Raw genomic sequence first — 11,312 nt, forward strand, 5'->3', positions numbered from 1 at the left:
AAAGATGTAATCACGCGGAAATCGACGCGAGTCCCGTGAGTCTTTCAACCAATTCTCGGTATTCTTTTAATGAATTACTGCGAGCATAATTGCTCGGTATCGTGGCAATATTCTTATACCTCACGGGTCTCTGCTGAATCCGCTCTTACCGGAAGATCGAGGAGGTGGCCTTACAATACTGCGTCGCGGTCGGTGGTTGATGCGGGTCGTGATCCTCTCGTGTCTTCTCAGGACACCGGCTCGCCGAACAGTGATTTCGCCGCGGGCTGGCAGGACCTCGGGAGGTACGCTGGAGGGGAGGGGGAGACACTGCGCGCCACCTTGGCCCGGTTGCCAGGTTTCGCGGCAGCGTTGCGCCCCGCGCCAGACCCGGAATCGATCCTCATATCGATCTCCGTCTGTCGCGGCTGGTCGCAGACTTCCGCCGCCAAATTCGAATCGCAGCCCTCGGTAATGACGATGTCGCAGGTCCGCTCCTGGCGGCCCCGTCCATACTTCGTATGGCTGCTTGATGGTGTCCTCGCCAGCTTTGCTTTGCTGGGGAGATCGTTCCGGGGTGATCGGTCCCGAGTGATCTCCGCTTTCTCTTCGACGTGTGGTGGCGGGGCCTCTTAGAGGTGATCATCCTTGTGGAGGGATGTAGGCGCCTTTCCTTCCCCGCTCCGGGCTGCTTCTGTTCGTCTACTCGAGGCTGTAACAAGTTTACTTGCGGTATCTCTTTCTTATGCACTCGGTGCTGTGTACATTTTATTGCTCCTTACTACTCACCGGGCCGGTCGCTCAGTCTCCGTTTCTCCCTCTCCGAAGTCGTCCCTCCGCTGCTCGCCTGGGTCCTCTTCTCTCTAAAACAAATCAGGCTCTCCTGGCTTACCACCTCGACCCTCGATACCGAGTAAGGACGAGCCAGCGAAAAGGTCGCGGCTCACCCGTACGAAACACAAAATTCAAAAGCGCTCTCAGACGCTTCCCGGCCGGGCGCGTCCGCCCTTGTAACGAGCTCAAAAAAACCATGTCACAATATATATCTGGAAGAGAGAGAAAAAGAATAAAGAGAAATGTTTAAAAATACTAGGAAAAGAGGTAAAAGGAATTCTTAGAAATATACATATCTGGTGAGGGAGAGAAATAACAAAGAGAAAAGTAGGTAAACAATATGTTTATTTAAAAAACGGATGGTCGTCGCGATTGGCCGACCACCAATTAAATAATTTAAATACATTTTGTAACGCGCAATTTTTTACATGTTTAACACAACGTAGAGTATATGTGGGATCTAACTTATTTAATGTAGGTACATCTTCATATATGGCATCCAAGGTCTCAATGGTGAAACCATTGTTTACACGTTCCTCGTCCATTATTTCGGTCAGCCATTCTCGCTTTTCGAGTATTTTTACATACACAAGAGAGAACTTCTCTTCTTCGTTCTCGTGTACATGTTTATTTACACCAACGATAGCTGCTGTAATCAGGCTCTGAGCCATGCTGTATGGGACGTTGCCATCTTCCCATTGTAAGCCGTGATGATGCTGAGTCAACCACGAGGCCTGATGCCTTTCCGATTTTATGAGCACGCTCCATGGCACAGGGCATGCAAAGAAATAATGTGACAGGATATATCCTCTTCTCAGGATTGCAGCTTCCTTCACAATAAATCGTTTATTCAGGATAAATCCTTGCAGGTCTACGAACGTTGGTGCAGACATGATATCTTTGATGTGAGTCAGTCGAGCGGTATGACAATACTCTTCAGACATCTCACATCATCTTCATTATGTATCCTGTTCCCCCCCTCTCTCTCACAAGCGTATTTGTGTAAACAATTTTTAGATAATTTTGCGCCCCCTTCGTGGGTCGCGGCCTTGCCGTGGCGAAGGGGCTCACCCTTTGCAAGAGAATAGTCTTGCAAGGGGTGCTAACAGCGACCCGTACCTCTCGAGGTACATTGCCCCCAGTCTCTGGGGCGTGCCCTCCGTTTCTGGGGGCTCTCCTCGGGGTGTGGAAGAATTCCACATCCTGGAGAGATGGGGCCCACTTCTCCGTTAGAGCTTCGGCTCGTATGTGGTAAGGGATGGCGACCCGGAATTCAAACGCCCGGTGGCATGGCATCGTAAGGAGAAGGGACTGCACGGCGCTTCGGCGCTTCACTTCCCACCATGCTATGTGGCCCAGCACGTCCGCTAGGTAGACGGCTTCCGCCGTCCGGGGTTGTGTCTCCGTCCTGGGGAGGCTTGTATGGGGTTTTTCCTGGGGGAGTCCTTAGGGGTCTGGGGTGGGGTTTTGACGGCGGGGGCCGCAGGGGAGGGACTGACGTGTGTGCCGCGCGTGATTACCCGAGGGGCTTTGCCCGGAGGGGTCACGCCGGCGAAGGGATCAGTATGGTCACCCGAGGGGCTTTGCCCGGAGGCTTTTACCGATCGGTCTTCGGGGTCCACTCGTGGAGTGGTTCCCGGGGACAGAGAGGTGCCTCAGGGTGCTGATGGAGAGCCTGGCTCTCGTCTCGGCGTCCCTGAGGTAGGCCGCACCCAGGCCGCTCGGACGTCTCCGAGGCAGGGATGGGTCGGCGGAGACGGCCACGCATGGTCACCCGAGGGGCATAGCCCAGAGGGTTTATCCAAGGGGCATAGCCCGGAGGGTGCCGCAACCGCCTGCCGCCAGGGCCGCTCGGACGTTTTCGAGGCAGGGTCCGGCGGCGAGAGATGATATCCCCGGTTGGTCGGGACCGTTACCCCTTCCGAACCGACCGACCGGAGAGGCGCATGCCCCTCGTTAAACGTCTTCGACGAGGGGCGACACGGTATGCTGGTCGCCACGGCGTGTAGGGCAGGGCCGGGGAGCGGCGACCCTGTCCAAAGCGTCCGTGGGGCCCCCCGGGTGGCGCCACCCGCTGCGGTGCCCGCATTGTCGGAGGTGCGGGACCCCTGAAAGCCCGTGTGGGCGTCAAACCTCACACGGGTGTGTAAGGGGCTCGGAGTTTGGCCGGGGTGTGGTATCCCCCCGGCCTAAGACATATGTCCCCTCCCCAGGAAAACTTGGGGCCCGGCCTTTGGGTGTGGCCGGTCATGTTTCGGGGCACCTCTTGGCCGGTGGGGGTATACCCTGGGGGATGGAGCCGCAGCGGGATAGTGGAATAAACAGAAATGGAAACGAGACAAAAAACCCACATCAAAAAAGAAAGTAAGGCGAAAGAATCTGCAGAAGAGCAGAAAGTACAGGTCGAAAAAAGCATAGCCAGAGAAGCATTCTCGGCAATGGAAAAGTCCAGGGAGATCACAAGAGATCTCCAAATTAGACTTTCAAGGGTGGACACTTACTCAATATCAGACACGAGTGCGCTTTCATCCGAAGGTTCATGGATTGGAACCAGAACAAGAAGGGCAGCGAATATATTGCCCGCGGTAGGAACGACGGTCAATAGATCAAGGAGCCCGTCAAAAACATGGCGCGCATCAAGATCGAGATTGGAAACTGAATATGACTATGATCTTGACCAAGTCAGCATTAAAACAGAGAGGGCGGATCTCCCTGTTTTTAGAAAATTCTCGAGGGACATAGATCTCGAGATTGAAAGACAAGGAAACATGCTGCAACAACAGCAGGAACCGCCACAGCAGGAACTGTCACAATCAGTGCATGACGTAGACGCACAAAAAGAGGATATAATTCCTACTATCGAGGAAAAGAGAAAACAAGGCCAGCCTGAAACCACAAGAGGACACAGGATCGTTAAAGAAAAGCGACATAAAAAGGAAGAAGAGAAGAACATCCAAAAAGAGAGAAACATAATAGACCCTCTCATAAAACCGGCGCTAAAAAAATCGTATAAGGAATTCCTGGAGAGGATAAAGGACAAGGAAGAGGAGTACAAGAATGCACCGGTAATGGATTTAGAAGCCATGATCTCCGAAAAAAGCACAGACATCTATAAAGTGGCTGCGCAATCGGGGAACATGAAAGAAACCCTGGTGAAACTGGCAAAAAACGCGGCGGCCGACATGTGCGCAGCCGCAATGGTCTTGGCAATAAAGGCCCAGAACCCACAGGAGACGCAGGTGACGGAACAAATAAAGGAGTTAAGGCACCAAATGCATCTCCTAAGAATGGAAAATGCACAATTGCGTAGAATCGACAAGCAAACAAAGCGACCAAGGAGGAAAACTGTCGATGGAATAGATTCCCCGGGGACCGCTCTGGGAGACACTAGATCTCTCCCTATTCCAGGAAAGGGGAAAAAGGACGGAGAGGTGGGTCAAGGAAAACTTGCCTCCACTGGAAGATGGGGGAACCTCGGCGATTGAGATAAACCCAATCGTCGAAACTCCACTTCCATCGCTCTTCAAAACCCGAGGGAAGAAAACTGATGGAGAGACGCCTCTATCCACAGATAAGGTCCCCCCAAAAGCTCCAGAACCAGAGGAAATGGATGTGGAAATTTGGAAGTCGGAAATCTTTGAGGAAGAAGAATTCCCTCCTCTTGGAGAAAGGAAACAGGGGAAAGGTAAGAAGAAAATACGAGCCTCGATTCCTCAAGTACAACAGAGAGGAAGGATAGTCGAAATTTCCGAACAACTCTCTCAAGAGAGAAGCGAAAAAAGACAAAAACAAGATGCCCTTATTGCTATGATGGAAAGCATATGCGAGCGCCTAATAGACAAGAAGCTGGGCAACCCAATTCCCAGCTACAGTCAGAAGAAGGAAGCCGAGAAAGCGCAAAAAGAGATGAAGAAAGGCAAAACGGGAGGGGTTAATACAACCAAAACACTCCCTCCACCGGTAGCATCTCAAAAAGAAAAGGCAAGGTCAACAAAGAAGGTAGAAAACACCTCGACAACGACCTTGAATCCACCGGCAAGACCCGCTCTGCCCAGGATCAAAAAAATAGAGAAGGTCTTCATAAAACTTCCCCAAATGTCTAAGAGCAAAAAGACAACAGGGGAAAATAAGGAGAATGTAAATAAGGGAGATAAACTCCAAGGGAAGGAGCCAGCCCCACAGACACAACAACAAGATCAAACATGGTCAACAGTTGTGTCGAGAAGGGAGGCAAAGAAAATGAAGGGCAAAGACCGATCTCCAACGCAGGGAGCCGGAGCCCCCACTCCTGCTGCCACCCAAAATAAAAGGCAGCAGTCGGGACCCCTCAAAAAGTGGAGGGAGCCTAAAATAGCGGCCGTAACTATCACCTGCTCCCCAAGAAAATACGAGGAGGTGATGACGGAGACACGCCGAAAGATAGGCCTAGAAAACCTGAAAGGCCTCGGAATCAACGAGGGAGTAAAGATCCGAAGAACTATAACCGGGGCCCTCATATATGAAGTCCCTGGCAAAAATAGCAACGAGCTAGCGGACACGCTAGCTCTCAAGCTCAAACAAGTTCTCGTCGGGAAAGAGGGAGTCAGAGTCCAGCGCCCCACGAAGACGGCCGAACTTAGAGTGAGGGAATTGGACGAATCAGTCACCTCCTCAGAAGTCAAGGAAGCCATTGCCAAAGATGGCAACTGCAAGGAAGAGGAAGTGAATGTGGGCAAAATCAAAGTAGCGCCAACGGAGTTAAGATGACGTGGATCAGGTGCCCAATAAAATCGGCAAATATAGTGCCCAAAAAGGCCAAAATACAGATTTGGATCGGCAAAGGTGGAACTCCTTGAAAACTGCCCCCTCCAGTGCTATAAGTGCCTGGAAGGTGGCCATGTCAGGGCACGCTGCTCGAATAAAACTGACCGCAGCGGTAAATGCTATCGCTGCGGTCAGGAAGGCCACGAGGCCAAAACATGCGTGGCCCCAGTACATTGTGCGGTGTGCAGCAACATGAACCTTCCCGCGAACCATAGGACGGGGGGGAAGGCCTGCACACCTGTACAAAAAGGCAGAAGAGGGATCCCACTAAATAAAGTGGTAGTAGGATCTCAAAAAAAACAGGAGACCACACCTATGGAGATGGAAATAAAAAATGACGCCCGTCCTGGAGGAACCTGGGAACAGCCCAAAGAGCAGAGAGTCCCCCAGGACAAGAGAAAAGAAAAAGACGGGAAAAGAGGAAGAAGGAAACAACCCCGGACAGGGGACTGGCAAGAGGTAGCGTCTTAAGGAGGAACTGGAAGAGGAAGACAAAAATGCCATGGAGGTAGTGGCAGAAGGAAGAGAGGAAACGGTGATTAAGGATGGCAAATAAAATATTGCAAGCCAACCTTAATCACGTGAGGGACGCTCAGGACCTTTTTATTCATACCATGGCAGAAAGGTCCTGTGGCCTTGGAATTGTGGCGGAGCCGTATAGGATACCAGATAGACGAAACTGGGTCAAAAGTATAGACGGCTCCGCCGCAATCATCAGAAGGAACATGCGCGACTCCCCTCCCCTAGATATTATCGAAGCGGGGAGGGGATTTGTAGTAGCTTCCTGGGGGCCTTTCGTAGTAATAGATATATATATCCCGCCAAGCTTAGAAAATAGAGATTTTGGCGGGAGACTCAGGACTCTGGAGCGGCAGATCGCGAAGCACCACCCCCGTCTGATAATAATAGCGGGAGACTTTAATGCCAAATCAGCGGCATGGGGTTCCCCGCGCACCAACTGGCGGGGGGGCGAAGTCAGTGATTGGGCGGCGCAATGCGACCTTATACTCCTAAACGAAGGACGCAAGAACACGTGTGTGCGTATGCGGGGCGGGTAGACCTTACATGGATGACCCGCTCTGCAATTAGGATGGCACGGAGTTGGAGGGTGGCGACAGAGATAGAAACACTATCGGATCATAGGTATATAGAGATCTCTGTCGTCACCACAACAAAAAAGGTCGCGGAGCGCCGCCGGATGATAGAGGCCAGCTCCAAAAGATGGGCCCTCAGGAAGCTCGACAAGGACATATTTATGGCAGCAATAAATGCTGCGCTTTTAATAAAGGAGGGGGAGACCGGGGATTTGGAAGCACATAGGGCATGGCTGAATAACGTGATGCAACAAGCCAGCGATGTCGCCATGCCCAGAGTTAAAACCCGGTCTCTTAAACATGCGTACTGGTGGTCGGAGGACATTGCCGAATTGCGGCGGTCTTCCGACCAGGCCAGGATGAATGTTAAAAGGAGGCAGAGGCACGCGCTATCAGATCCCGAAGGATTGGAGGACGCGTGGAACGCATATCGAAATAGAAGAAACGCCCTGCGCGCCTCCATCCGCAAAGCGAAGGCGAAGGCGAGGGCCTAGGAAGAGTTAATCTCTTCCCTGGATGAGGACCCGTAGGGCCGTCCCTACAAAATAGTATTAAATAAACTGAAAGGAAGAATGGCACCAATAACGGAGTCACTAGACCCCTGTTCAAAATATAATCAGCGCCCTATTCCCTCAAGGGGATGACACAACAAACCCTATACAAACGAGGGAACAGGAGTGGGATGAGACAGAAATGGGGGTCACGAGAGGAGAGATCCGGGATGCCGTCAGGAAAATCAAGAAGGGGAAAGCCCCAGGACCTGACGGCATGGGGGAGCGGCGGAACGGCATAGGAAACTGGCATCCTCGCCGTCCCCCATCCAACGTCCGGGATGAACACCCGCTGGGGTTTTAGTAAGGTAGGACTTGGGCCCCCTAGTCGAACCATTCGTGGCTCGGTCAAGGGGAACAAGAAGTCCCACATAACCCGCACCTCTACTCGGGGGTGCGTGGTACCATGACGGTTTCCCCAGCGTCAAAAAAAAAAAAAAGGACCTGACGGCATCCATGGAAAATTATGGGCCCTCGCCTATAAAGAGCTTGCAGAGCCCATGAGGCACCTATATAATGAGTGTCTCAGGACGGGCACCTTTCCCCAGGTATGGAAGAAGGCATCAATCGTTCTGATTCCTAAGGAGGGCAAACACAAGGAACCGCCCTCGGCGTACAGGCCTATATGCCTGCTGGACGAGGCGGGAAAAATACTCGAAAGAGTAATCGCGGCTCGCCTCGTCCACCATCTGTCCCGGGAGGGTCCGAATTTAAACGAAAGACAATACGGCTTCCGGGCCGGGCGATCAACAGTTGATGCAATATCGCAAGTTCGCTCGGTTTCGCAGGCCGTAACGAGGGAGGGCGGGGTGTTGTTAACGGTATCTCTAGATATATTGAATGCCTTCAACACCCTGCCGTGGCACCGGGTGGGGGAGGCCCTGCAATATCACAGGGTCCCCCCATACTTGGTGTCGATAGTAGCAAACTACTTTCGGGACAGGCAATTGGCCTATGTAGATAGGAACGCCGAGGAGCAATGTAGGGAGATGTGCGGGGTTCCGCAAGGCTCCGTGTTGGGACCACTGATGTGGAACTTGGCGTACAACATCACCCTAAGGACTGCCCTTCCCCCTCCCCCCCCCCGGCTGTTAGGCAATCTGCTATGCAGATGATACTCTGATATTAGCCGGGGGAGACATCTGGGGAGAAGCGGTAAGACGTGCCAATCTCGCTGTGGCGCGTGTGGTGCGAACTATAAAAGATATCGGGTTAAGGTGGCGCCTCAAAAGATAGAAGCTGTCTTTTTCCATAAAAGGAAAATAGGGGCGCCACCGAAGACCACGATAACGGTGGAAAACACCCCCATAGAGGTGGGGACCCAAATAAAATACTTGGGTTTCCACCTGAATGGCAAGTGGACATTCGGCGAGCACTTTCGCCGAATAACCCCAAAGGTGGACAGGGCCGCGATGGCCTTATGTCGGCTATTGCCGAACCTCGGGGGACCCGACGAGAGGGTTCGCCGACTTTACGCCGGAACTGTTCATGCGATGATCATGTACGGAGCCCCCGTATGGGCGGAAAAGCTGGAGGCGACCCGAAAACTCAAAGACTCTCTGCATCAACTGCAGAGAAGGGTCGCCAACAGAATATGTAGGGGGTTCCGTACAGTAAGCTGGACGGCAGCTGGGGTACTCTCCGGAGTACCCCCAATAGAATTGTTAGCCCGCATGTACACGGAAGTGTACAAACGTATGTGCGGGCTACAAAAAGAGGGGATCATCGTAACGGACAGTATCCGGCGTAACTTGAGAGTTCACACCCGGCGGCGCCTAATAGAAGACTGGTCCAGGAAACTGGAGAATCCCAGTCTTCCTCGACAGCGCACCGTCGGGGCCATCAAGCCCTGCCTAGAACAAAGGTTGGGCAGGGCTAATAGAGGTGTCACATACCGTATGACTCAGGTGCTCACCGGGCACGGATGTTTCGGTGAGTACCTGAATAGAATTGGCAAAGAACGCACCACACGCTGCCATCATTGTGGCTACCAGTGGGACACCGCCCAGCACACACTCGAAAACTGTGTTGCTTGGGCGGGAGAACGAGTGGAGTTGGTGGCCACAATCGGGAGGGACTTGTCACTCCCAGCAATAGTGCAAAAGATTGCTGGGAGTAAAAAGGCGTGGAAATCCTTCTCTTCCTACTGTGAAAGAGTAATGCAGCAAAAGGAGAAGAAGAGAGACAGAGAGAGGGAGGGAGAGAAAAGAAGAGAGTGGGAGGAAGGAGAAGTTGTGGACAACAACAACGATGAGGAGAAGGAGAGCAACCAACACACAGATGGGGGTGTGCCCCCTCTTTTCTTGGCACCCGCCGCGGACAATCATTTGTCCGGCGGGGGCGTCGGGGGCTGGGGGGGGCATGCGCCCATCATATCTGCATCTGACATAGATGCAGGATGAGATCTCCGAGGGGGTGCCGGGGACACATAAGTCCCATGGCTTCTCCCCCCCCCCGGAGACCTCAAGAAAATTGGCGGCGGGGCCGGGCGACTCTGGTCGGCCGGTTTCTCCCGCCAAAGGGAAACCCCCCCTAGTTTGCGGCCGAATCCTAACTCCCATGGAAGCGGAGGGAGCCGGGCGGGCATTGCCCTCCCGCTTGGGGCGCCTGGGTCCCTCTCAAGGACGTAGACGTGACGCACGGGGCCCTCTCACCGGGAGCCAAACGGCACCGGTGGGAGGGCAACGTCGTCCACGGAGGGGGGTTTCTCTCCCTCAGAGAGGAACTGCCCGGTGAGGGCTTTCCTGGTGGAACGCCGAACCGGATCACCCTCTCGGGGATCCGGGGAATGCGCCCACCGGGGGAGCGAGGGGCGATGGCTCGAGCGGGAGCTCTCGAGCCATGGCCCCGCCCCCCAAACTCCTTGGGAGGGCGCGGCATGGGGTCGGTGTCGCCCCGTGCCGCAACCGCGAGGGAACCGCGCAGTCATTGACTGCGCGGTCAGGGAGGGGTCTCGGCCGTAAGGTCGAGGCAGCTCCCCGGAGATTAATTAGCGGGGGAGTGGTTTCCGAGACGGCATGGGTAACCAGCATCCTCGGCACCCCCCATCCAACGCCCGGGAAGGACACTCGCTAGGGTTTTTAGTGCGGTAGGTCTTGGGCCCCCTGGTCGAGCCACGAGTAGCTCGATCAAGGGAAACAAGGAGTCCCACATAACCCGCACCTCTACCCGGAGGTGCGTGGTACCATGACGGTTTGCTCAGCGTCAAAAAAAAAAAAAAAGGTAATTTTGCGCACAACGTTGATCAACGGGTTGTACTGGATCACGCGATCGTGCATGATAAGACAATATGCTATGGTATTGTTAGGCATATTTATATTAGGCTCAAACTCTAATCTTGAATCCACCGTTGCGCTCTCAACCGATTCGTTTTGTCAAGAACAATCGATAATCACAAACGGACCAGAATGACCGAAACGACGTGACGGTGAGATTCGGCTCGAGATACTCGTATCCGTAATTATTTTTGCAGAAACGCGCATACGTGTCGTACAGAATCGACCATCTGTTTCTCTTAAAATCCAGATTCATATCGTCGTACGGATAACATTCCGAGCTCAGATAGATTTTTATGTTGGTTAATTTACAGTCGTCAAATCGGCTCGTATCCTCGGACATGACGTTTTTGCGACCTTTTTTTTTTTTTTTTGACGCTGGGGAAACCGTCATGGTGCCACGCACCCCCGGGTAGAGGTGCGGGTTATGTGGGACTCCTTGTTCCCCTTGACCGAGTCACGAATGGTTCGACCAGGGGGCCCAAGTCCTACCTCACTAAAACCCCAGCGAGTGTTCATCCCGGGCGTTGGATGGGGGACGGCGAGGATGCTAGTTTCCTATGCCGTCTCGCCGCCCCCCCGCCAAGCCGTCTCCGGGGAGCTGCCTCAACCTTGCGGCCGAGACCCCTCCTTGACCGCACAGTCAATGACTGTGCAGTTTCTTCGCGGTTGCGGTGCGAGGCAACACCAACCCCACACCGCGCCCTCCCAAAGAGTTTGGGGGGCGGGGCCATGGCTCGAGAGCTCCCGCTCGAGCCATCGCCCCCCGCCCCCCT

General features: G+C 53.5%; 1 protein-coding gene across 1 annotated transcript; it reads left to right on the forward strand.

The window, feature by feature from the left end:
* Window positions 1–6,706: 6,706 nt before the first annotated feature.
* On the forward strand, window positions 6,707–7,204 carry LOC146719839 (uncharacterized). The gene has a single exon (XM_085489450.1). It carries the CDS (start codon window positions 6,707–6,709, stop codon window positions 7,202–7,204), a length of 498 nt encoding a protein of 165 aa, XP_085345576.1.
* The last annotated feature ends 4,108 nt before the right edge of the window (window positions 7,205–11,312 follow it).

The sequence above is a fragment of the Nylanderia fulva genome, unplaced genomic scaffold, assembly GCF_048542155.1.
Source record: "Nylanderia fulva isolate GAGA-0341 unplaced genomic scaffold, ASM4854215v1 Scaffold84, whole genome shotgun sequence".
Lineage (NCBI taxonomy): Eukaryota > Metazoa > Arthropoda > Insecta > Hymenoptera > Formicidae > Nylanderia > Nylanderia fulva.

Excerpts from the sequence above, each read along its gene's own strand:
- LOC146719839 (XM_085489450.1), top strand. The coding sequence starts at position 6,707 with ATGGCACGGAGTTGGAGGGTGGCGACAGAGATAGAAACACTATCGGAT.